Consider the following 24625-nt stretch of genomic DNA (forward strand, 5'->3'; position numbering starts at 1 on the left):
CCCGCCTGAGGGGGGTTTTTCTGCTTTTTGCTGTTTATCCTCACACAGTGAGGCAAGCAGCCACGCGTCCTGCCCGACACACACACGCAGAGCCAGTTTGTATTCAATCCACCTTTATGAAAACGCTTTTCCAACGCCAGTTCATATCAAACTCCTCCCGGAGCCGGCAGGGCCGCCGGGAGCTGAAGTCAGCCGCGGGGCTGGGGGGTCCTCAGGCAGGCTCAGCTCCTTCCAGCCACCAAGGACGGACACACCTCGCTTGTGTCCTCCCGCAGAGGGGCTGAGGACAGCGGGCAGAGCCCTGGGGACAGGCCTGCACCACAGCTGAGGGCAGCGCAGGCTCTGCAGGGCTGGCTCTGCCTCCCCGGGGCAGCAGGCACTTGGATGAGGTAGTTCACGGAGTCATTCCTGGCCAGCTGGCTACTGGGGAGAGAAGCAGCCGTGAACCGAGTGCCACAGGAATGCCATGGCATCCCCGTGGGACCCGCCCTTGTCCCTTACCATGCGCCCGAGGTCATCAGCAAAGGTCACGCCCTTGTTGAGCCGCTGCTCCTGTGAGCCGGTGCTGCTGCCGCTCAGCGAGTTCCGGCGCATGATGCCTGCGGGGATGGCACAGGTGAGGGCACGGGGCTGGGCAGCTCACCCGGGGCTGTGCCGCTCACCCGGAGCCCTGCCCGGTGGGGAACGGGGCTGTGCTGCTCACCCAGAGCCCTGCCCGGTGGAGCATGGGGCTGTGCCGCTCACCCGGGGCCCTGCCCTCCCCTGCCCTGCCCGGTGGGGAGCGGGGAGCGGGCCCGGTACCTGCGGGCGGTGCCAGCTCCAGGCGCTGCAGGCTGTTGCGGCGGGAGGGGTTGAAGCTGCCCTTGGAGAGGCGGCGCTGGCGGCCTGACAGCATGGCAGCGGGTGAGACGATGCCCAGCGGCGGCTGCTTCCCCATGCGCAGGTACAGCTCCTCGATCTCCTTCTTCTGCGCGCTCTGCAGCAGCTGCACCTCCGCCAGGTGCCTGAGGAGAGGACAGGGGTTGGCAGCGGGGCCTGGGGAAGGGACAGCGAGGTCCCCCCGGGCTGGCTGGGAGCGCGTGTGGCCGCCCAGGTGCAGCCCAGCCCCGGCTCACTTCTGGCGCAGGTTCTGCAGCTCCTCCCAGATCTCCTCGTCCTCGCTCTCGGTGTCGTCGCTGCTCACGTAGGACAAGCTGCGGGAGTAGCTCAGCCACACCTGGCTCAGCATGGCCTGTGGCACGTTTTCTGTGCTCTCTTCCCCAGGGCCCTCCCCGGGGTCGCTCCCCGCTGGCGCAGCGGGCGCAGAGCCCCCCTCGGCCGGCACCTCCTCAGCCTTGGGTGCCTCTGGTGCCACATCCGAGTCGCTGCTGGAGCTGTGGCTCGTGTCGGGCACCGCGGGAGGCGGGGAGGCGCTCGCTGCCGGCTCCGGGCCGGGCTGCTCCCCGTCACTGCTGCCCAGCCCCGCGGAGCTCACAGCCAGGTCCTTGGCTGGCACCACCTGGAACCGGCCCAGCACCTGGGGCTTGGCTTCTGCTGGGGACAGGGACAGCTGGTGGGCACAGGGACTGGCAGGGGCATTGCTGTGCCTGGCACGGCCTCAGCCCTGCCCCTCCTTACCTTCATTGATGGGCGAGAGCTGCGCCTTGGGCACACTGGGGGCTGGTGCCTCCGAGATGATCAGAGACTGGCTGGGCTTGGGGGCACCAGGCAGCACCTGTGGGCACCTGAGCACCATCAGCAGCCCCATCCCACATCCCACCACATCTCCTGTCCTCCCCTGTGGGCACCTGAGCACCATCAGCAGCCCTATCCCACGTCCCACCACATCTCCTGTCCTCCCCTCTGTGCCCTGGGATCTGCCACCCTCTCAGCCCTCCCTGCATCCCAGTGGCTCCACAAGCCACGAGGCTCCATCCCACCCCAGTGCAGCATCTGCAGCAAGCACCCAGCCCTGCTGGCACTGAGCTGCACCTGGAGCTGCCCTTGTGCACCCACACTCACCGTGCTGCCCTCTGCACTCCCAGGTGTGGATGTGCTCAGCAGCTGCACAGGGCTCCCCACGGCCTCACTGCCTGTGGGGCACGCTGGGGCTGGTGCCAAGGGAAGGGAGGATGTGGGCACCCCTGCAGTGGGGACAGCAGCTCCCACTGACTCTGGGGTCCAACTGCTGGGTGGGACTGGCTTGTCTGTGCTGGTGGGGTCAGGGTAGACAAAGCGTGGGGCACCCAGGGCAAGACTCTGCGGCCGTGGCAGCAGGGGTGGGTACAGATGCCCACCTGAGCTGGCAATGGAGGAGACAGTGTGGGCCACAGTCATCACTGCCAGGGAGAAGACATTGGCCAGGGACAAGAGGGGAGCAGCGGGGGACAAGGGTGTGCTGGTCACAGTGGGGCTCAGGGGACTGGGGGGACTGCCGGGCTCACAGGGAACAGGGGGTGTGGGGACAGGCTGGGGGGACAGGAGGGCTTGGGGCAGGGCTGGGGGGACAGGCCCCCCTGGGGTCCCCTGGGGAGTCAGCGTTCGTGTCAGTGCTGGTGACGACGTGAGCCAGGAGGGAGCCATGGAGACGAGGGGCCAGGTCTGTGCTGGGCCTGCAGGGAGAGGAGCATCAGGAGCAGCCCCCAGGGCCCCCTCCTAGCCCTGCCCAGGGGAGCAGCTGGCAGTGCCCATGCCCACCCTGCCAGCACTGGTACCTGAGGGGGACCCCAGTGGCACCGGGGCTGCCGGAGGCTCCACAGGACTGGCCAGGTTGGTCTCTGACGGGGAGCGGCTCAGCAGCGGCAGCACAGGGGGCTGGACAGAGAGGCTGGGGCTGGTGCAGCTCAGGTCTGTGGCACAGGGTGACAGCCAGCCTCAGCCAGGGCAGGATGTGTCCTTTGAGACCCTCAGGGCTTGGCTGAGGCCATGCATGGGGCTGGGGGAGACAGGAAGGGTCTGCAGAGGGGCACAGACGTACCACTGAGCGAGGATGAGGAGGAGATGGAGCGCGAGAACCCCTGCAGCTGCAGGTCCACCTGTGAGAAGGGTGAGCTGAGCCCAGCACTGGGGTAGAGGCCCCAGCCAGGCTGTGCCAAGCCCCCACTGGGCCCCACCCTGGCCCCACCACCTGTGGGGACAGGAGCTGGAGTCTCTTCTGTGCTGGGGAACACTTTGTCTTGTCACAGGAGCAGGCAAGCGACCACAGGAGGACCCTGCACCCCAGCCCCCACCCTGGACTCCCTGGGGCCAGGCAGCATCCCAAGCCATGCTCAGCAGCAGCACAGCAGCTTCCCCAGCGCTGGCAGGGCCAGGCTGGCACTCACAGGGCTGCCCAGAGCACTGTCAGCCTCGGGGCCCTTGGGCAGCTCGGTGCCACCGCGGCCGTCCTTGCGCAGCAGGGTCTCCACGCGGTGGATGATGTCCCGGATGCGGCTGATGAAACTCTCCCTCTCTGACTTGAGGATGAACTCATTGTGCACCTGAGGGTGGAGGGGTCAGTCAGCACCCAGCCCAGCCAGGCACACCCCACCTTCACCCTCCCCCTGCTCTCACCATGGCGGCTGCAATTTCCTCCGGGTTGTCCCCATCCAGGTCGAACTTGAAGGTCACCATCTTGTTGTTGTAGGTCTGCAGCTGGCACTCCACCACTCGGTCGTTCTTGTCAGAGATCTGTGGGTGGGAGGGCTGGCTCAGGATAACCAGGATGACCCACCTGGCCCCTGCCTGTCCCCAGCCTGGCTCTGTGGCACTCACGTTGGTGATGCGCAGCCTGGAGCGGGCTCGGCGCCGCAGCAGCTTCCCCGAGGCCCTCTTGGGTGGCAGCTTGGTGCTCTGCTCGCTGGCTGACAGCCCCTCATAGCCATCACTCATGCCCGATGCCACATCTGAGGTGTAGCTGCAGGAATCCCCAGCTCCAGAGCATCAGCATGGCCATTCCCAAGCACCACCCTCCCTGTCCAGCCCCCCCAGCCTCACCTGTCCACCGAGGAGGAGAAGCCACTGGCAGGGGGCAAATGCTCCGTGGGCAGCTGCACGGCAATGCTCTGCAGAGAGAGGAGGGGGTGAGCTGGTGCCACAGCTGCCCTGAGCCGGTGCCACAGCTGCCCTGAGCTGGTGCCACAGCTGCCCTGAGCCGGTGCCACAGCTGCCCTGAGCCCCCCTGCCCCCGTGGGGCCGTGCTCACCGTGGGGAAGCAGCGCACAGGCCGGCTGGGGGTAGGGCTGGTGGGGTCCACAGCCACAAAGCTGCGATGGGCCAGGTCTGGCGAGTCCAGGAAGCCAGAGGAGCTCAGGTACCCATCAGTCTCACAGTCGGCTGTGGAGGAGAGCTGGCATGAAGCAAAGGCAGTGCCTTCCATGGCTGGGCAGCTGGGGAAGGGCTGTGGGGTGGGAGAAGCTGATGGACCCCCCCACCCACCTCCCAGCCCTGCTGCCCATCCGGCTGTTGCCCCCTCGGTGCCTACGCACAGGTGGCTGAGGAGTAGCTGGTGTGCCGGTAGGTGAAGTGCTGGTGCTGGTCAGCTTCGGGCTCCTCAGGCTCCAGGGGGAAGGTGCTGCTGAAGGCAGAGTCCCCAGAGCCAGGGGTGGCCGGGGCGGGCGTGGGGCCACCAGGTGGCAGCGGGGATTTGAGCTCCTCCAGGAGGCGCAGGACGCCTGGCGGCTGCTCTGGCTCTGCAGGTGATGGAGCGCCCTGGGCGCGCTTCAGCTTCTCCCTCTTGCGCTTGATGGCCACCACACGGTCCCGCACCGCCTTGGCCACCAGCTTGTAGTCAGCCTCACAGACAAAGCCCAGGACCACCTGCACAGGAGGGAGATCGTCACTTGTGTAGGGACCCCACAGCGCCCAGGGCTCCCCCTTCCTGTACCCACCATCTCCTGAGCCACCTCCTCTGCCACGTCCTTGTAGAGCTCAAAGAGGAACTCGATGGCATTGTTGTCCTTGTATTTGCCGTGCAGCTTCTTCGTGTCGTCCATGCGCAGCCAGAGCTTGAGGCCAGACTTGACTCCATCGTCCTCCTCAGCCAGCTCCACGTGCACCCCTGTGTCCTCCTGGAAGAAGGAATGCTCCAGCAGGTCCTGGATGGTGTACCTGCAGAGGGCACAGCTCAGCGTGGGCTCGGGGCCAGGGGAACCCTGCCCTGCCACCCAGGCCCTGCTCTGCTCCCACCTCTCGTTCTTGTCCATGCGGATGCAGCCCTCGATGATCTCCTTCAGCTCGGGCACCTTCACCTTGTAGAAGCTGCTGGGCTTCAGGCCCTGGGGGTAATGACAGTGAGCACCTCCTGTGCTAGCCCAGGGCCCAGGGGACAACCAGCCCAGGGCCACACGAGCTCTGCAGTGGCCCCTGTGGCCAGGCCACGTGTGCCTGCATGTGGCCAGGATGCCCCAGGGCTCAGAGTTTCCACCTCAACAGGCAGGAGCTGGCAGGAGCTGGCTGTGACCGGTCAGGGCAGCTGCAGTGCCCAAAGCCAGGGTGGTTGAGCAGACTGCTCCCGTTCCACCCCATTAACACACTGGTGCAGAGCCAGGGATGTGGGGTCTGGCCAAGCCATGCCCCACCACCACCACCACCAGCCACAGCTCCATGGCCTGGCAGAGCAACCCCTCACTATCTTTGGCCACTCACACAACCCACACAGTGACACATTTTGTGAGCAGCAGGGCCTGGCAGCTCCAGGGAGGAGCTGGGAGCCAGTGAGGGTGTGAGGAGGGCACACAGAGGGTCCTGCCGAGCACAGGGGGGTGCCCTGGCCACAAAAGACCCAAGGCAGAGGAGGCTTCTGTGTCCCCAGCACAGTGACACACACATGGCTGGGGCCACCCTGGGCTGTGATCCCCCCAGAATGGGCTGCTGACCATGGCAGCACCCCCAGCTGGGGCCGGGCCTCACCGAGGTGACCTTGCGGTAGATCTGGGCAGCATTCTGGCACTCAGAGTAGGGGTACTCCGAGGTGGCCATCTCCAGCATGCACATCCCAAAGGCGTAGACATCCACGGCCTCGTCGTACTTCTCCTCGTACATCTCAGGAGCCATGAACTCGGGGGTGCCTGGGGGCAGCAGAGGAGCTCAGCACCCCTGCCATGGCCACCCCTGCAGCCCCCGCAGCCCCCAGGAGCCCCCACCTATCACACTCTTGGCAAAGGAGGCTCTCTTGAGCGTGGCCAGGCCCAGGTCCCCAATCTTGACGGAGCCCGTGGGGCCGGTGATGAAGATGTTGTCACACTTGAGGTCACGGTGGATGATGGGGGGCGAGCGAGTGTGCAGGAAATGCAAACCCTTGAGGATCTGCCGGCTCCAGCGCTGCAGCACCTTCAGCTTCATCTCCTTAAAGCGCTTCAAATACCTGCCAGGGACCAACAGGGCCTCAAATACCTGCCAGGGACCAACAGGGCTCAGACCTGTGGGGCTCGGCCTTGTGGCCCAGCCTTGGCTCCAGCCCACCCTCCTCCCATCGCCACCCAGACTCAGAAGACCCCACAACAAAGAGTAGAGACCCTGCTCCCTCCCCTGCACGCCCCAATCACGTTTTCAGGGTGCCAGACGTCATGAGCTCTGTGACCAGCACGATGCAGATCTGCCCTTTGATGGTTGACTTCCAGGAGTCGTAGAAGCGGACGATGTTGGGGTGCTGCAGCCCCTTCAGCATCTCCACCTCCTCGCTGAACCGCTGCCGCTCCGTCTTGGACAGCTTCCGTGTCTGTGGGAGCCAGTGGGGGTGTGAGGGGGGTCCTGCCGAGCACAGGGGGGTGCCCTGGCCACAAAAGACTCTCATGTCCCCATACAAGGCAGAGGAGACTTCTGTGGCCCCAGCACAGAGCTGCTGTCCCCCAGCACAGTGACACACACGTGGCTGGGACCACCCTGGACTGGCCTCCCCCCAGCCCACCCCTCTGGGTGGGTGCACAATGAGGAACTCAAGCAGTTCCCCGCTGGCCTGTGCTGAGCCCACCCAGCCCACTCCGCTCACTCAGCCCCCAGCTGGAGCCCACCACGCTGCCTGGGGACAGGGAACCCCGTCCTGCAGCTGGAGGGGACATCTGGGGACTCTGCAGAGGCTGCTGCCATCCTGCCCTGTGCAGACACCATGGCCACGGCTCTTCTGCCCCCACCGGGGCACCGGCAGCCCTGGGCTCTGTGCAGCCGGGTGCTGGGCCAGCCTCAATGAGGCCTTTGTTGGGGAAAGCAGGCGGGGGAGGCTCCAGCCCAGGTTTTTCCATGTTCCTCCTGCTCGAGTTAATTAAAGTGGAAACACAAGCCGAGGGTGCTGACTGCAGCTGGGGCAGAGGCCAGCGGAGGGGACAGCCCCCTCATGCTGGAGGGACGCAGCCCCGGGGTGCAGGCAGAGGGGAGCTGGCTGGGCAGAGCTGCAGGAGGCAGCTCCAGCCCCGAGGGAGTGCTCAGCCCCGGGCAGGACGAGCAGCGACAGCTCCACCACAGCCTGGGGTCCTGCAGAGCTCAGCTGCTGCACAGCCTGGGCGCCTCCGAGCTGGGACCCCTGCCCAGCCCACGTTCAGAGGCCAAGGAAACTGGAGCTGCCCCACCAGCAGAGCTGCCAGAGCTGCCTCAGCCCCTTGGCCAGTGGCCACCATCCATCAATCCCCTCGGCTTTCGTAACATTTTCATTGCATCACAGGCGGCCCCAAGGCTTGGCTGGAGCTGCTCCATAATCCCCCCACATTTAATACATGCTCAGGGACAGGCTCGGCCCAGAGGAGAACCTGAGCCTGCTGCAGCAGCATGAATGGGACCTTTCATAGGGAAGGAGGAAAACAGCACCCGAACCCCTGCAGGGCCACACCAGCTTCCCTGCCCAGTGCCACGGCCACCACCACCCCTCTGGCCCTCTGCTACCCACTGGGAGGTGTCCAGAGGCTTCACTGCACCCCACAAACCTGCAAGGGCATGAGGCAGCTGGCACAGGCTGTGAAATGGGGTGTCATGGGTGGCCTGGGCTGTTCCAGCTCAGCCAGAGCGGACCCCAGCTGGAGCAGCTGTGCCAGCACAGCCCTCACTGTGCCATGCCCAGTTCCAGCACAAGGCCACCTCTCCCAGAGCGCCTGGAGTAAGGTCTGGGGGAGGCAAGGCTGTCCCCCAGGCTGTGCCAGGGCTGCTGGGCTTGCTTGGCATCGTTCCTTCCACATGACCCAAGTGGCAGCAGCTCCCAGCCCTGTGCTGATACTCTCCCCGTTGAGTGTGGGCACCAGAGCCCATCCTGGGCTGGAGGAGCACCAGCAGGGGCAGGGCAGGCAGGGCTGCCAGCACAGACATGGCACACAGCACGGGCACACCGTGTCCTCTCCTTACAGCACCCACACGGGGCGGAGGAGGACGCTGGGGGTGGTGGCATGGGGACCACGAGGAGCTGGGTGGCAATGGTGGCAATGGTCCAGCCCCTCCTGTGAGCCAGGAGCTGGCTGCTGAGGAGCCCAGCACAGCCAGCAGCAGGAGCTGAGGCCAGTGGCAGGAGAAGGGAGGGTGGGGATGGCTGCTGTCCCTGCAGCAGGAGGCTGTCCCCAGCCTGGCAGTGCTCAGTGCTCTCTGCAGCACTCACAGGGCTCCCCCATCCCTGCCTCTGCACTGGCACTCAGAGCAATGGTGGGGCACAGAGCCAGCGCTCAGCACTGTCCCTCCAGCCATGTCCACAGCCACAGGGGCTCCCAAGCCCCCCCAGAGGAGCCAGCTCTCTGTCAGCACCGGGTGCCAGCACTCACTGCCCGCCCCATGGGTCTGCCCTGCCAAGCAGGAGCTGCTGTGTGCTCACAGCCATGTGAGCACACACACACCCACACAAGGTGCCCTGCAGCCCCAGGGCTGCTGGCTGAGGTTACCTGGGTGCCAGAGCCAGGGGAGGCTCTGCAGTGCCTGCTGCCCAGAACGCTCCTGCCCGCTTGGGGAACCCCAAGGGGTTCCACAGGAAAATCTCACAGTCAGGTATTTACAGCCAGACCCCACTCTGGGCCTCTGGTTTCCTCCCTGCTTCCTTCTTCCCCAGCACCCGCAGCACCTCGGACAGAAATAGTGCCAGGCTAAAGCTGGAAAGCACAAACAGTGGGGCTGTGGACAGACAGACGCTGCCTTCAGGACAGGGGACAGGGATGGGCAGGTCCCCTGAGGGTCTCAGGGAGACAGAAGACAGGCAAAACCAACCTCAGCTTCAGCAGGCTCTGAGGAGGGAAGGTCAGGGCAAGGACAGTAGGGAGAGCTGGGGTTTGGGACTGGGATCCATCACAGCAGCTGAACCAGGTTCTCTGGTGCAGAACAGGTCAGGCCTGAGGTTAAGTACTCATTTGGAATTGAAAGGCAATAGAAGGAGAACTGTGAAGTGCACAGGACAAAGCTATTTTTAAAATGGCAGAACCACAACCATTTTTATTTGTGGTTCCAAATCCCGTATTTGTGTCACAGTGTCCAATTCTTTGCATGATTGCTGAAAAAAAAAAAAACAACAAACTCCTAAATGTCTGTGTCTGTGCTCTCAGCCCCCTGTGGGACAAGGATTTGGGTACAAGAGACACTGGATAAAGAGCAGTCAGTGGAATGGAGCCAAGCCCTGGCTGGGGAGGGGACAGGGCAGGGGCAGGGCCCTGGCTCTGGCAGTGGCCCCCAGAGGGGTCAGGTGTCCCCAGCAACATGGGGGGCTCACAGGAGGGTCCCTGGCAGGGCACCCTCTCCACAACCACCCCCAGGGGACAAGTGAGTGCTTCTGCCACTCCTGCCTGGCTCTCAGGGCCAGCACATTCCTGCTGGGCTGGCACACGGGAGCATTTTGCTGCCCAGCTCCCTGTTCCTCTCCACCTGAGTGGTGCAGGCTCATCCCCTCCCAGCCCCTCCACGACACCAGCAGTGCCTGCAGGCAGGGAGGAGCAGGAACAAGCCCTGCTGCCAGCCCTGCAGGCCCCAGGGCAGGCAGAGGGGCACAGCTGTGACATGAGGCTGAGACCCACCGGGAGGGACACGAAGGCTGGGGACAGCTGACTCATCCAGGGAGGGAAGGTCCTGGGCTCGCCAAGGAGAGCCTGTTCCAGTCAGTAGTTGCCACCTGAAGGGACTCAAGAGAGCTCAGGGGCGTTTGGATGGAGCTGTGGAGCTTTGTGAGGGCAGGAGAACTGAGCTGGCTCTGAACTGAGCTCTCAACAGCTGAAACAATTGTGCAACCCATGGGGATGGGGGGCAAATCTTCACCTTCCTCACCAAGAGGCCACAGGCAGCCCCTCTAGAAACCACCCACCAGTCTCTCAGGATCTCTGCTTACTCTGCTGGGCTGCAGCCACCCCAAGGACCCAGCCCAGGCAGCTACCTGCAAGTGCCCTGAGCTTTTGGGAACAAGACAACAAACTCGAAAGACACGTTTTTCTGTGTCAACAAGGACTTGGACCTTTCCCACCACAGCAGCCATCCCAGAGTCAGGAAACTGAGGGAGACTTTGGACTTCACCAAAAGGTGCTCCAAGGAGAAAAGGCAGCCCCACAGATCTCCATGGACAAGATCAGACCCATCAAAAGCACTTGAGGGGGCAAAGGCATTGTGGAGGCAACGCTATCACCACTGCTCTCAGCATCCTGCTGTCAGGCTGCAGGACAGCCAAGGAGATGGAGGAGTGTGGCAGCAGAGAGGAGATGGGGATGCTCCTCAGAGACCTGGAAGCACAGATCCAGCTGCTTCCTCCAGCACAGGGCCCCTGGCAGCACCACAGGAGCCACTCACAGGTGACCCTGTACACGACTCCAGCCAAGGTCAAGCAGGCAGAGAGCACCAAGGTCGTGTTGTACCCTGCTCCCAGCTGACAGCCAGCCCCAGCTCGCTGCAGGCACCTGCTCCAGGGCACACCAAAGGCTATGGGAGCAAACTTTGGGGGGCAGATCCAACACAAGCACAGGCAGGCACGCAGAGAGGGCACTGCTGCCCTCGCTGTGCTCCTGCAGGGAAAGCTGCGAGCTGCTGAGCATCAGAAACACAGTGGGATGCTCAGCCCCAGATCCACCTGTAAAGTGCCAGAGCAGGGGCTGGCATCAAGAACGTGGGCACCCTGGCATGCTCCACGGTGCAGGCAGCAAGAAAGCAAATGGAAAACAGCACGTGATGAGCGGGAGGGCCAGGAGCGGCGGCACTAAGCAGGACTCTGGGTCCGGGCCAGCGGACCCACGAGGCACCGAGGCACTGGCAGTGATGGGCACAGCGCAGGGCAGCGAGGGGAGCCCGCACCGCGCCCTGCCCCGCTGCTGTGGAACCACAGTGACGGCAGAAGCGGAGATTGAGGGAGCCCGGGGAGGTGCCCCGCGAGTCCCACACAGCAGCCAGGCGGGTCAGGGCCGGGGAGAGCTGCACACAGCAGGGAAACTGCACGGCAGAGGGTCCCAGCGCCTGTCTGGAGCCCCTTGGCCGGGGCTGGGGTCTGCGGGCGCGGGCAGGGGCCGTACCTGCAGCTCGCACCACGCCACCTCCACGGTGGTCTCCGTGTCCAGCCCCTTGTAGACGGTCTTGAAGGAGCCGCGGCCGATCTCGATGTCGAACTTGAGGAAGCGGCCGTCGGGGGAGGTGGCGACCGCCCGCGTCTCGACCTCCTCGCTCTCCGTCTCCTCGGGCTCCCGGAGCCCCGCAGCGGCCGGCGGCGGCGGCGGCGATGCCCCGCGCTCTCCGTCCGGTGCCGGGTACCCCAGCAGCTCCAGCTCGGCCGAGCTCCGCCGGTTGAAGCGGGAGGAAGCCCGTCGGGAATCGCGCCCCGAGGGCCGCCGGCTGCGGTTACGGTGCGGGGCCCGCCCGGTGAGCCCCGGACCCGGCTCCGGCTCCGGCTGCGGCGCGGAGCCGCCGTCCGCCCGCTCCGCCTCGGGATGGGACATGGCTCCGGTAGCGGCGGGCTCGGCCGCCAGCATCGGCTCCAGCCCGGCGGGAGCGGCCGCTCCCGAGCTTCGCACCCGTGGCCTCCGCCAGCCCGCAACCGGGAGCGACCGCCGAGACCCGGTCCGGACACCGGCCCCGGCACCGGCACCGCCCCGCCCGGCCCGGCGGCACCGCCCCCGCCCCGCCCGGGTCCGCCCCCGAGCGACCGCCGCCCCCCGGCCGCGCTGCGCCACCGGGCAGGGGCACCGGGCAGGGGCAGCGCACCGACACCGCACCGACACCGCACCGGGCACCGACACCGCACCGGGCAGCGGCACCGGGCAGGGGCACCGGGCTGCGAGCAGCGGGCGAGCGCCCCGGCACCGCTCCTGGTCACCCCGGTGTGCCGGGATGTCCCGTCCCAGCCGGGGGACACCGCCCGGCTCCCACCCGCGTCCCGGGGCTCCTCGCTGTCCCCTCCCCGCAGGACAGCCCCTTCCCTGCCGCCGCCCCCGTGGGGCTCCGGGGCTGCTGTGACGAACGCAGCCGGAGCAGGAACGTCCCTGCTTGAAACATTTCCTCGGAGTTTCTGCCTCTGGCCCCGCTGCCGGGACGCGAGTTCCCCCTCACGCTGCCCCAGAGAATCCCGCTCGGGGTCACTACGGTCCGAAATCCTGAAATTAGGGTCAGGCAAATAGGAAGAGTCGAAGGTGTGTGTCAGCCCCGCGGGAGCCAGCAGCCGGACAAGAGCGTGTTGTCTGTCCAGGCTGAAGGAGAAGGTTGTTCTGCCGGTGAGGCTGTTTACACAAAACACAAAGCAATTGAGGCCGCCGCTGATTTCTTTTCCCTGAGGTCAGATTGTTTCTACTCAACGATACCGGAAACATGAAGGAGTGGATCGACAAGGGAAGGCAGTCGTGGGCTCCTAAACGCCAGGCTGGCACCCGCAGGGTGACTGCAGCTGCTGACCTGCACCACGTCCCGCACGGCTGCTCCCCACAAATCCCCGCTGGCAAGAGGGAGGGACAAGCATTTAATGAAATGTTCCTGGCCGATCTCTGCTCTGCTACCCCCACCCGAGCCACCTCCTCCTGCCCGAGGAGCCAGGTACCTCCTTCCCAGCCCGGAGTCTGAGCGATGCCTCCCTGCAAGGAGCTGCTCTGGTTGGTGAGCAGGGAGCAGCAACCGCATCCCCACTCAGCCCTGCGCTCCTTGGAGCATGTGAGGGGCTTGGTCCCAGCTGAACAAGCAGCACTGGCTGAACACCATGTCCAGCACCTCTGCCAGGTGCCCCAGGCACAGTGCTTGCACTGGCCCTGCCATGGGTTTTGGGCTGTAGGATGCAACATGGTTTGATTCAGCCCTGTTAAACAACGCTCTTTGTTCAGGTGAGCCTTGCCCAGAACCTTCTCAGCATGGCCAGAAAGGGGGGCATGGTGCCTGAGCCCTCTGCGCTGACTCTGTGGCTGTCCCCACACAGGGGTCCCGTGCACTGCCCAGGCCCAGGAACTCAGCCCGGGCTGGCAGGGAGCCCCAGCTCTCCAACAGGAGACACAGAGCCAGGCAGGGATCTCAGCTTGGTCCCTGGCAGGCTCCTGTCTCCTTATCAAGGGTTTCCATCGTGAAACAAGATGCCTTGGAAGATCCCAGAGGAGCAGAGGAGCATTCCAGTCCAATGAGGCCCCGCAGACAGGAGAGGAAATTAGGGGTGAAGTTTGCTCCAAGTGCTGCCCTCCCACACCTCCCTTTGTGAGTGATCTGAGAAATTCCCTAAATGATCCCTCCAAATGCCACTCCACAGCAGAACTTTTTAGGGAGGTGGCAGCTCGGGCAGGGGAACAGGTCCTCTCCTGACCTGGCCAGGAACACCAATCTGCAGCCAGCTTGGCCTGAAAGCAGTAGGCTCATGTTCCACAATCAGGAGCCCACTGCAGCTCCTCAGCCTTATCAGGGTGACATTTCTGGGCTGCAGGTGCCAGTGCCAGGCTTCACTTTGAGGAACCGCCACAATCAGGGAACATAACCCATTTCTCGCCTGCATTTGGCTGCCAGAAAGAGTACAGGGGCCTGTGTAATCACTCTCCTCAGAATTAGATCATGAATCAAAGCCCTGCTCAGCTCCAGGCTCCACCAAGCCCTGCCAGGAATTGTCTGTGTGATCCCAGAGCTTGGGGCAGGAGCACAGAGGGGCCAGGATGGGTCTGGGTGAAGGGCATGCACAGCACAGGGTGCCTGTCCCAGGAGGGCTCCAGGGACACCCAGGGCTTGTTTCACTGCTGGCTTCACCACCCCACACCCATGGGAGCTTCTGTGTCTCTCATGTGAGTTCAGGGAGCAGGAGAGGCACCCAAACCTCAGCTGTGGCTGGAACCCTGGGCAGATCACTGCAGAGGATTTCCTCAGCCCAGAGGCACAGATGGGACCCACCTGCACCTTTATCCCGACATATAAAGTTATCAAACTCAAACAGTTCTTGCTCCTAAGCAGCTGCATTAAGAAAAATCTTTCTCAGAATCTTTCCTCCTTCACCAGCAGGATCCAAGTGTGCCCAGCCTGATAGAGCCTTATCTTGGCACCAGCCCCTCTGAGCTCTGCCTCACCCTGCCCAGAGAGCCCTAATCACCACAGCCAGACGTGGCAAAGGCCTCTGAGGGGCCACAGGCTGGAGGAAGGGGTTGTACCAGCCACCCCCCAGTCCCCCAAAACCACCCTGAGCCTCCTCCTGCAGCAGGGCTGTGTGGCTGGGCTGGGCAGCACCTCCACAGAGGGACATCTGCTCCCTCCAGGGTGGCAGCACCAGCTCTGCCACTCCCAGGACTCATCCCATGGCCTCAGCAGGGACAACTCGGGCTCAGCAGGGACACCTCAGCCTCAGCAGGGACATCTCAGCCTCAGCAGGGACACCTCAGCCTCAGCAGTGACACCATGGACTCAGCAGGGACATCCCAGCCTCAGCAGGGACATCTCAGCCTCAGCAGGGACATCCCAGCCCAGGGAAGTTGGTCCCAAAGGCTCCTCACAGGCACTGCTGGTACCCAGTCCAGAGGGTGTGGAAAAGGAATTTTACACAATGTCCACACTGCAGAGGGGACGTACTCTTCCTCCTCCTCCTCCTCTTCCCCCCACCCTCACTAAGTAACTAAATAGGAAGCTGAAAAAGAGAAGGGAATTGCTGCCAGGAGTGGCTTGGAATGAAAAGCTGGTTTTGGGCTTATCTAATGTCACATCAGCCATTTCCTAAGAAGGGAGCAAATTTAATTAAGAACACAGACTCCCTCAAGGACAGCCAGGTTACACAGAGCACTCCCAGCCTGGAACACAGTGCTGGGAGGTCGGGATTGTGCACACAGGCAGTGAGAACAGACACTCCAGCCTGGCTGCTGAAGGGATCAAACAGTTTGGGATCAAATGCAGACACCTGCAGGCACAGCACCCTGCTCTCTGCAGGGCCACCACAGAGGGAAGGGGCAATGCCCACAGAGGGTGGCATGGGGAGGAAAGCAGAGGCAGATCTTGGACATGGAAACAAAGCCAGACTGGGAGCATAAAAATCCTACACAGGGACTTTGGTGGCTGCAGACACAGAGGGATGATCCCTGATCAAGCAGAGCCTGTGCCAGCTGTGGGGACATGGCACATGCCATGGCACAGCCTGTGCTGCTGGGTTTGCTCAGCACCATCAGTGCCAGGGCCATGACAGAGCTCCCAGGGGTGATGGTCCTCAGGAAGAACCCACACCAGCCCATTGAGGGCATTGCTGGTGCCTTTGCTCAGCTCACAAGTGCTGGCACTCAGGAATTCCTGCACTGCTGAGCCTGGCACAGAGAGGAAGCCTGGGCTCCAAGCAAGGTGCCCACACCAGGGCAGCACATCCCACCAGGTCCAGCTCAACAGGCTCCTGCTGCAGAGCAAATTTTCACATTTCACAGCCCCCAGAATCTCACCTCCACTGAGAACTCCTCAATGCTGACATCAGCTGTCAGGAGCAGGGGAGCCAGTGCCAGGCTGTCCCCAAGGGCAGGGAAGGACAGACAGGGGCAGCCTGTGGGGTGCAAGTGCCACCTGCTCTGCTGCACCCCCAGACTGACCTGAGATCACTCCAGCACTGTCCCCAACCTCTGCCAGTGACATACAGACAATGATCAGGGAAAGGTGACCCTGCCCCAGCACAGCCATCCCCAGGGCTCACAGGGTCAGCAACTGCACCTGGCCATGGTTTCTGACAAGTTATCACAATTTCTGACTTTGTTATCACAATTTCTGACTTTGTTATCACCTAAAGCTGAGTCATCCCTCTCCCAGCCACAGTGGTACAGAGCTTACCCCATCAGCTCTGCACAAACCCAGGGGCTTCCAGCAGGCTGCACATGCAAATTTAAAGTAAATGTTGTCCTGAGAAAGGCAGCAAGGGTCCCCTTCTCCTTTCTTCTTGTGCTGTTTCCCACCCTGGAAGCACTGGATTTCCCTGGGGCACACAGGAAATATGGCTGAAGGGCAAAAATCTGGTACAGTGCTCTGTTCTGTCTCTGATGGAAAAATAAAGATAGATGAAAACAGCCAGGCTGCTCTATAAATACATCTCATTTTAATCACCTGAAATGAGTTCCCTGGCTTCCCCCAGCCTGCTTGGCAGCAAGTGCATTTCCTTCTGCCACTGAGGGCTTCCACAGCCAGTGCCCTGCTCCTGCCTCATCCCCTGGCACTGCAGGACCCAGGCACGTGTGGCTGGCAGGGACACGGGGGGGGACCCTCTGAGGCCAAGCTTGACCCCAGCTGGGGCTGCTTGGAGGCCATCACAGGCACAGGGAGCAGCAGCAAGTCCAGTTCCACTTCTGGGTGGTCCCTCCCAGAACTGCCTAGAGCAGCTCCAGCCTCTGGAACACATCAACAGGGAGAACAGACAGACAGAGGATCTCAGGATATTCCTAAGTCTTTGGAAGGGTTCTCAGACTCATCTTGCCCCGAGAAATCCCGAGGTGCAGCTACTTGCAGTCACAGTTTGAGGCCAGGCCCAGAGAGGAAGGCTTGGCAAGGGAGAGCCCAGACTGCAGCAGGGAAGGGGAGGAGGCTGCAGTCAGAAGAATTTGACTCCTCGGCCATCATCCAGCGTGATAATCTCAGCCTTGTGCTCCTGCTGCAGGGCCTGCAGGGCACGGAGCAGCGTGGCCTCATCCAAGCCATGAAACTCTAGGGAAGGACAAAGATCCCCATCAACAGGAAGGAAAAATAACAATAATAACATAAACAAAAATAGAAAAGTAACAAAAATAACAACGGGAAGCAAACAGGTTTGTGAGGGGGCTGGGGGCAGCAATGCTGAGGGCTCTCAGAGCACCATAACTCGACAGCAAACCCAGAGGGATGGACACACTGACAGGTTCATCATCTCTGCTTGGGGAACAGAGCCTGGAGGTCAGCAGGGACGAGCCACAGCAGCCTGCAAGGCAGAGCTGGGGCTGGGCTTGAAAGCAAAACACCCCACACCACACCAGATAAAAATGTTAAGCAGTGAGGAAGGGAAAATGCAATTACAGAGGGGATGTCCCTGCAAAGTGATAAAAGCCTTTGGAGCAGCATGTGCCAATGGTGGGAAAGGGTGAGTTTGCACCTGAGATTTCAGAATATTTAATCTACAAAAGTGCAATCTGTCAATCAGCTGTTTACATGCTCCAATCCAGTGTGCTCTGAAAACCTGCTCCAGAACAGGAGCCCCAGCTTTACCTTCATTCTCTGTATCATCTCCACTGACCAGCTCATACAGCGTGAACACAGAGTTGGTCAGGCCATTCTTGGACACCTGGAAACACAAGGGCAAAACAGCAAATTTCATCCACATGGCTGAACGTCCTTGTCCAAACCTCTCCCACCTCCTGGAGTGTGCAAAACTGAGTGTGCAAGCAGTTCTCTCTCCCAAGTGGCAGCCAGGACCCCCCATCCTCATGGACACAGCCTGGCCTGGGTGTGCTCTCACCCATTGATAGATGAGCTTTCCCCATTCTTCTGGTCTCTTCCACATGATCAGGAAGCTGGTTTTGTTCTTATCCAACCATTCCAGGTTCCCTAGAAGCAACGGGGAACAGGGATTGAGGCAGAGAAGTCAGAAATAAGGATTGTGAAAAATGCGTATTCTATGATTGGCTTTTTGCAAATATTAAGATGAATATTGTATGTGTTGTGTTAGAAAGTGATGCTGTATTAATTCTCTTGAGTAGTGTGTTAAATATAGTTTTAGGTTATAAAAAAAAAAGTTAAAATACAAACTCTGCTATGTAGGATACTTTTTTGTAAAGAAAGGACTCGCACTGAGATAGCAGCCACAGGACACCTGAATCTTTCAGACAAAGAGAATTTATTGCTCCATTAGCAAAAGAAATGAACTTCTTCCTGCCTTGAAGGCACCGTTAGGATTCAGAGGAAGAAGTTGACACTGACCAGACAGAATCCTGTGTTTGAATGGAATTTATGCATCATGTATGAGGTGTATGAATATGCAACAGGTTATTGTTTTTAAGGGTTAATCCTCTGTTAACGTGGGTCCTTTTTGGGGCTTATTTTACCCAGAAAAAGGTACCCGGACTGCCCATAACTCTTTCTTTCTATTGTCTCATATTGTCCTAATCCAAATTGCCCAAATTACTATTACTCTAATTGTATTACTATTTTTATAACCATTTAATCACTATTAAACGTTTAAAATCCTAAAAACAAGTGATTGGCGTTTTTTCACAGGATCGAACACGCAGATTTCAGGCCGTGTGCCAGACACTGCACCCGGAGGCAGCCTCACAGACCACCTCTGCCCTAGCACTGAATATTGTTGTGTTTATAGAGCAATAGAGCAATATAGAGCAATAGAGCAATATTGTTGTGTTTATAGAGCAATATTCAATGCGTGATTTCTCTGTCGAGCCCTCCCTTCCCTGCACAGCTAACCCCGCCTGCTGCACAGCCCACACCCACGGGACGGAGCCGCCCGGTGGCTGCGCGGGCCGGGCACAGGGGACGGACGGACGGACGGACAGACGGACGGGGCACGCACCATTCTTGCGCAGCTCCTCCAGCACCACCTGGATGGATTCCAGCGGCAGCTTCCCTGGTTGCGGGTTAAGGAGGGGTTGGCGGAGGCGGGAGGCAGGGGCTGGGGGAGGCACCGGGAGCACCGGGAGCACAAAGGATACGCTGGAGCCGGTGGTTGGCGAAGAGCGGGATGTCCTGGGCCTCCCGCACCGTCATGGCGGGCAGCCGGTGCTCCTGGCTGTAGGCCAGCGCCAGCGCGCACCACGCCGACAGCTGCTTCTGCCGCGTCTCGCCGTTCGGCTGCAGCCTGCGGGGCCCGGTCAGCACGGATGGGCACCGGCACCACCCACCCGGTTCCCGGTGCCCGCGCTCCCCGCCCGGCCCCGGCTCCCCAACCCCAGCCCCAGCCCCAGCCCGGCCGCGCTCACGTGAAGAAGGGCGGGAAGCTGTACTGCCACGGCCACACGAAGCTCATCGCCGCCGCCGCCGCCACCGCTACCGGAACCGCCGCTGCCGCTTTCCGCCCCGCCCCGCTTCCGGCCCGGCAGCGGGACACGCCCACCGCGCGGGGCCCCGCCCTCCACACGAGACCACGCCCACAGAATCCACGCCCGCTTCGCCAGACCACGCCCTCTCGGTGTGACCACGCCCTCTCAGTGTGCCCACGCCCCTGTATAGCCCCGCCCCTCCCGCTCCGCGCCCCGGTTTCGGTGCCGGTTCTGGTGCCGGTGTCCCGCCGGAGCGATCCCTACAGCAAGGAGCTGCCGGGAGGGCGCTGGCGGCGGGAGCTGGCCCGGGCCGGGCCCTGCAGGGATGGAGCGGCCGAAGAACAAGCGCCAGGCGTGGGGGGAGAAGCGTTTAATACCGGGCCGCGGGGTGGGGAAGGCGCGGGAGGAACCGGCCGCCGCCGCAGCGCGGGTTGGTGGCACCGAGAGCCCACCGGGCGGTCCGGGGGTCCCGCAGCCGGGCAGCTCTAAGCCTGCGCCTTGCCGTCCTTGCTGCGCCAAATGACCAGGGTGACAAGGAAGGGGATGAGGCAGATGGGCGCGATGATCATGGCCAGGAGCACATCTTCGGGCGGGTCGAAGTACACCGGGTGCTCCAGGGTGCAGTTGTGGAAGTAGATGTGGTGGCTCTGGAAGATGTACTGCTCGGCCAGGGCGTTGGGGTAGCTGTAGTTGAGTCGCTCTGCCCAGCCCTCCAGGCAGTTCTGCAGCTCGCTGTAGGGCCTGGAGGAGAGACACCGGGACACCGGCAGGGGATGGGACACCGGGGGCACACAGCCGGGCACCGGCAGTACCCTGGGGGAGTGCCCAGCCCCTGCCCCCGGATCTAGAGGGGAAGGTGCTGTGTTGGGAAGGATGCAAGTTTGACAAGAGAGTCTCACAGATGCTTAGCAGAAAGATTTTTAAATGTAGAGTCTGATGAAGGAATAGAGATGGAAGCAAGTTTTGATATAGAAGAAAAGAATTACTGAGCCAGTCTTACTGGATAACCAAGGAGGCAAAGGGTGTGTTAGTTAGTGTGTTAGTTACAAGGGGTTTTTAAGACTTAGAGCAAGAAGATGTTTTTACCAAGCAGAAAGATAGCACAGGGAAACAAGCCTGCTGATGTTGCAAGTAGAAAAAAGGTCTCAGAATTTTCTACTGCAAGAAAACTGAAAAACAACTGCTAACTTAAACTGTAATGTACTAACTTCTAACTTTGAGTGACTGGAGAACAGTGACATGAATATGGTAATTCTCGTAGTTATGATAGGCTATAGATAAAAGTTAAGGTATAGATTGGTTCTACTGTATGAAGATGCTCAGCAAAGAAAAGTATAGAATGCATTGTAAGCAAAAGAAAAGTATATAATGCATTGTAACCTAAACTAAGGGTCTCCAGGCCTGCCCTGGACTGCTGTAACATCTTGGATACAGTAAACTGCATTTTGAAGAGCCACCTGGAGTCCTGCATCTCTCATTTAGGCTCTCACAGTCCTGCTGGCCCGTACCTGCTGATGACTTTCCACTCGCACAGCTCCGATGTCAGCACATTCCTCATCAGGTAGACGAAGTAATCCCAGCAGTGCTGTGTGATGGCGGTGTAATTGCCCTCTGTGAGGAAAGGGGCTGAGCATGGGGCTGAGCATGCCTCTGCCCACAGTGCATCCCTGCCTGGCCCTGCTGCCAGGTGACACCTGGAGCCCTGCCCAGGCCGGTGGCAGAGCCATCAGCACAGGGAGGGATGGACCTGCAGCAGCCCAGGGCAATGCCAGGGGCACAGAGGGAGGGCAGGCTGCTGCTGGCTGCCCCCACTGTGGGCAGTGGCAGGGAGAGCTTTGCGGCACGGGCTTTATTTTTGGGATGGTTAAGGGAAAGAAGGGATCACTCTGTGGCACAGGGCCAGCTCTGGCCAGGGCACCATTTGTCCTGCAGTGCTGCCTGGCCCTTGCTGACCCCCAACACTCACCCATGGACTGGGCTGTCCCGTTGGACGTGGCCGTGGGTGGGCTTGTCGCAGTGTCCTGGCTGAAGCTCGTTGTCACGGCGTCCGTGTGACAAAGGCCAGGCCCCAGGAGCACTGCAGAGGGAGGGACACAGGGTGAGAGGGGACACAGGGTCTGAGGCAGGGCGTAAGGGTGCTGACAGGGCTCATTTTGGCACTGGAGCCGGCAGCTGGGGCACAGGGAGCCAGAGCCTGGTACATGCTGGGGCTGAGGTGTCCAGCCCCCCATATGGGCAGGGGCTAGCCAGGCTATAGCAGGCAGCTATCCAAAGGTTCAGAGGGGCTGTTTAGGGGCTACAAACCCTGGGCCATGCTCACAGCATGGGGACAAACGGGGACCCCGAGCCACGGGGAGCCAGCGTGGTGCTGCGTGTCAGCCGGACAGGGCTGGGGCAGGAAGAGGAAGCACTGGCCCCAGCCCAGAGCTGCTGCAGAACCCCTCCGCCTGCCATCAGCTCCACACCCAGCACTGCCTGCCAAGGGCGTGGGGCACGTCTGGCCTGGCCCACGGGAGCCCCATGGCTCAGGGAAACTGCCCCATCCACCTTCCAGCCTCGGCTGTGGGGCACTGATGCTGGCTCCGTGCTGAGCTGCCGGACTGTGCGCTCCTTGGGCAGCTTGTGGGGAGCTCTGGCACAGCTGGGCACTGGCCATGGGGCACTGCTGGGCTGGTACACTGGCTGTGCTAAGGGCAGCCCACCCTGTCCCGATTTCTGCCCCTGATGGCCCCATCCAGCCCCCCTGCCCGGCCATGTGCGGTGCTACAGCTCCTCTCCCAGCCCTGCCAGATCCTGGTGGGAGCTGCCCACAGCACCTGGTGCTCACCTGCCGTGCCCCCTGGCCATGCCTGCCCCATCTAACCTCAGCCTTGACAGGCTGGTCCCGTTTCGGGGTGGGCCGATGGGGGCGGGCTGAGCCGAGACCCTGGCCCCGGGCCCCACGAGTGGGAGGGCGGCCACGTGCGGGGTGGTTCGGGGCGCGGAGCCCCCGGGGCCGCGCCCCGCGCACTTACCGCAGAGCAGCAGGAGCCCCTGGGAGAGACGGCCGGAGCTGATGTGCGTGCGCGGTGCCATCCTGCCAAAGCCTGCCGGCTAACGAGCGGGACAAGGATTTCAATGGAAATAACAGGAAGCAACTCCTTTCCTCTGACAGGGGCAGTTTGACTACAGGAGACGTGTGAAAAATGAGATTGCTCAGTGCTGCTCTGAAGCCGCTCTCCCGGCGGGACCCGGCGCTGTCCCGTGCGGTGCCGGCCCCCGCGGGCATCGCTCCCGCACCCCGGCACCCACGGCGCCCGCGCCTCACCCACCGGCCCGCAGGATCCGCTCCCTGAACGGCACGTCCAGCGTTAGGAGGCCGCGATTTGTTTACTTGTGTATTTCTCTTTAATCCTGTCTGGGCTGGGTTGTGAAATCCCTCGTCTCCTGCGTGGAGGGCAGGCAGCCCAGCAGCGGGGGGAGTGGACGGGAAAGCACAATGTCCCCGGACGGGTGCTGCCGCCCGGCAATGGGGGCGGCAGGGGGACCCACGGCCCCAAAACCGCAGGTTCTGCTTCACCCGAGCACCTGCCCCATAGGGGCAGCCCCAGCTCCTGCCCATGGCCAAGGAGGGAAGGGTGATGACACAATCCACCCCCAGGCACCAGGCCGAGGAGGTGGGGAGAGGGCAGACACTTGGCCGACCCTGCCAGTCCTTGGCCCCAGTGCCTTCCTCCTGCTCTGTCCAGCCTGGCGCCTGCCTGACTCTGCCAGAGCCCCCCCTTCCTGGAGCAGTTCCTGCCCAGGGGCCCGTGTCCCCCGCACTGGGGGTGACTTTAGCCCGCGGGTCTGCGACATTCCTACACGGGACCTTTCACGCCTGGCCGGGGCAGAGCGCAGCCCTTTAACATCAGCCTGCAGAGCAGGGAGCGGAGCGCAGGGCAGGGCAGCTCGGAGGGACCCTCCCTGCTGCGGATCGCAGCTCCCCAGCAAAGGTCCTGGCAGAGCTGTCTGATGCTTCCCCGGCTGCAGCAGCCACCCTCTGCGGGCGAGTGGCCACATCTGGAAGTCATCCCCAGCTCTCCAGTGCCTGCAGGGCTGGAGCCACTGGTCCCTGTTTCTGGTGGAGCCGGCGGAGCCTCCAGCCGGGTGGCAGGAGCCTCTGCCAGGGAGACACCCAATGATCTCAGCGCGGCCCCAGGGCTGGGACGGCCGCCCCCCTCCTGGGGCGTCCGGAGGGGATGGGCAGGGACAGGACGGTGGCTGCCTGCCAAGGGCTCCCCACCCAGCCTGGCATCCCCGGCGTTCCCTGCCAGCCCCCACCTGGGGTGCGGGGTCAGTTGTGTGGGGCTCTTCTCCCCCCGGTGCTCCCCCAGGCAGATGCAGGCATCTGGAGCCCCGTGCCCAGCCTCCCCTCGCGCCACGGGACCCCCTCCATGCCCAGGGAATCCCAAGCTCCCCATCCCTGCTCTGCCCTGTCACCCTCACCCTCAGTCCTGTCCTCCCACTCATTAGCTGCCAGGACGGGGAGGGAAGGAGGCTGTCGCTGGCCCCTCAAAGACCTGGGGGGCAAGCAGGAGATGGGCAGCTTCTCCCTGGGATTGGAACCCTTTTCTGGGCTCTGTTGAGTGTGAGGGCAGCTGCGAGGGGCACGAGGCAGCCACAGCCACACTGGGGGCCAACTGCCCAGCTTGGGGAGCCTGGCCTCTGTGCAGCTGGTGAAGAATTCAGCGTGAACCCGCAGAAAGAAGGTGTCGATGGCCCCAGGCCAGGGCAGGAGAGCAGCTGGGTGCCACTGGAGAGCTCGCTGTGGGTGCTGCGGAGGGGACAGCATGAGGCCAGCCTGCAGGGCTGGGGACACATGCCTGTGACGCTCCAAGTGTGCATGTGGAGGCACTGGGGCCTCCGTGCAGCACCCCCAGCTGCCTCTGCCACACCCGCGGGAGCAGAGACACGAGCGGGCAGCAGAGCGGCCCTAGCCCGGGGAGCATCCTCATCCTCCCGACAGCGGGGTCCCTGCGCTCGGCTGGGGCTCCCCCGGGCACCTATCCGGAACCCCGGCTCCCGAGCTCTCCGCCCGCTCCCGAGCCAATGCCCGGCAGGGTCGGGGGACGCCGGGCCCCCGCCCCACCGGGCTCGGCGGAGCTCCCAGATACGGGCGGGCCGGCCCCGCTCGAACCCCGCAGTCACCCTGCCGGAGCCCCGGGGCAGCCCGTACTCCACACCGCGCACGGGGCCCCCGCCGGGGCACAGGCAGCTCCGGCCGCTCCCCAGCGCCGGGGCCCCCGGGGCAGGAAAGCGGCCGCCCGCAGCCGCTTCCTGCCCGGCGCCGCCACAGGGAGGGG

General features: G+C 62.5%; 3 protein-coding genes and 1 long non-coding RNA gene across 7 annotated transcripts; 1 reads left to right on the forward strand and 3 right to left on the reverse strand.

The window, feature by feature from the left end:
* Positions 1–96: 96 nt before the first annotated feature.
* On the reverse strand, positions 97–11949 carry WNK4 (WNK lysine deficient protein kinase 4). 3 transcript variants are annotated; one of them, XM_054649524.2, is made up of 20 exons: positions 11397–11949; positions 6504–6676; positions 6102–6322; positions 5869–6026; positions 5146–5234; positions 4848–5067; positions 4446–4776; positions 4163–4293; positions 3955–4022; positions 3733–3874; positions 3532–3648; positions 3303–3458; positions 2957–3014; positions 2694–2828; positions 2002–2591; positions 1618–1714; positions 1116–1533; positions 802–1004; positions 502–599; positions 97–420 (listed from the first exon to the last, which is right to left on the reverse strand). In XM_054649524.2, exons 1-20 carry the CDS (start codon positions 11847–11849, stop codon positions 403–405), a joined length of 3876 nt encoding a protein of 1291 aa, XP_054505499.2. In that variant the 5' UTR covers positions 11850–11949; the 3' UTR covers positions 97–402. The 3 variants fall into 3 exon arrangements, with proteins under 3 accessions (XP_054505499.2, XP_054505500.2, XP_054505501.2); XM_054649525.2 differs by having other exon boundaries at positions 97–423; XM_054649526.2 differs by lacking the exons at positions 5869–6026; positions 6102–6322; positions 6504–6676.
* Positions 11950–12082: 133 nt separating this feature from the next.
* On the forward strand, positions 12083–16614 carry LOC129130952 (uncharacterized). The gene is made up of 2 exons (XR_008535593.2): positions 12083–12506; positions 12654–16614. It is a non-coding gene; the product is annotated as an uncharacterized LOC129130952 (long non-coding RNA).
* Positions 16360–19400, reverse strand: VPS25 (vacuolar protein sorting 25 homolog). Its single transcript, XM_054649648.2, has 6 exons — positions 19242–19400; positions 18975–19120; positions 18836–18889; positions 17768–17856; positions 17518–17593; positions 16360–16983 (listed from the first exon to the last, which is right to left on the reverse strand). Exons 1-6 carry the CDS (start codon positions 19286–19288, stop codon positions 16871–16873), a joined length of 525 nt encoding a protein of 174 aa, XP_054505623.1. The 5' UTR covers positions 19289–19400; the 3' UTR covers positions 16360–16870.
* Positions 19401–19656: 256 nt separating this feature from the next.
* On the reverse strand, positions 19657–22745 carry RAMP2 (receptor activity modifying protein 2). Of its 2 annotated transcripts, none has more exons than XM_054649646.2 (5): positions 22613–22745; positions 22316–22466; positions 21268–21378; positions 20810–20912; positions 19657–20042 (listed from the first exon to the last, which is right to left on the reverse strand). In XM_054649646.2, exons 2-5 carry the CDS (start codon positions 22374–22376, stop codon positions 19787–19789), a joined length of 531 nt encoding a protein of 176 aa, XP_054505621.1. In that variant the 5' UTR covers positions 22377–22466; positions 22613–22745; the 3' UTR covers positions 19657–19786. The 2 variants fall into 2 exon arrangements, with proteins under 2 accessions (XP_054505621.1, XP_054505620.1); XM_054649645.2 differs by having other exon boundaries at positions 20810–20927.
* Positions 22746–24625: the final 1880 nt, after the last annotated feature.

The sequence above is a fragment of the Agelaius phoeniceus genome, chromosome 26 (genome assembly GCF_051311805.1).
Source record: "Agelaius phoeniceus isolate bAgePho1 chromosome 26, bAgePho1.hap1, whole genome shotgun sequence".
Lineage (NCBI taxonomy): Eukaryota > Metazoa > Chordata > Aves > Passeriformes > Icteridae > Agelaius > Agelaius phoeniceus.

What these genes read in the sequence shown, in the direction of transcription:
- WNK4 (XM_054649524.2), bottom strand. Translation starts at nt 11,849, where the DNA reads ATGCTGGCGGCCGAGCCCGCCGCTACCGGAGCCATGTCCCATCCCGAG. An exon ending in ACGTCTGGCACCCTGAAAAC is followed by an intron (nt 6,323 to 6,503) that starts GTGATTGGGGCG and finishes GGTCCCTGGCAG; the next exon opens with GTATTTGAAGCGCTTTAAGG. An exon ending in ACAGTGCTCTGGGCAGCCCT is followed by an intron (nt 3,015 to 3,302) that starts GTGAGTGCCAGC and finishes CCCTTCTCACAG; the next exon opens with GTGGACCTGCAGCTGCAGGG.
- VPS25 (XM_054649648.2), bottom strand. Translation starts at nt 19,288, where the DNA reads ATGAGCTTCGTGTGGCCGTGGCAGTACAGCTTCCCGCCCTTCTTCAC. An exon ending in CGCCAACCACCGGCTCCAGC is followed by an intron (nt 18,890 to 18,974) that starts GTATCCTTTGTG and finishes ACCCGCAACCAG; the next exon opens with GGAAGCTGCCGCTGGAATCC. An exon ending in GGAGGAGCTGCGCAAGAATG is followed by an intron (nt 17,857 to 18,835) that starts GTGCGTGCCCCG and finishes CGTTGCTTCTAG; the next exon opens with GGAACCTGGAATGGTTGGAT.
- RAMP2 (XM_054649645.2), bottom strand. Translation starts at nt 22,376, where the DNA reads ATGGCACCGCGCACGCACATCAGCTCCGGCCGTCTCTCCCAGGGGCTC. An exon ending in CGGGACAGCCCAGTCCATGG is followed by an intron (nt 20,928 to 21,267) that starts GTGAGTGTTGGG and finishes CCCCATGCTCAG; the next exon opens with CCCCTTTCCTCACAGAGGGC. An exon ending in GAGTGGAAAGTCATCAGCAG is followed by an intron (nt 20,043 to 20,809) that starts GTACGGGCCAGC and finishes TCTCTCCTCCAG; the next exon opens with GCCCTACAGCGAGCTGCAGA.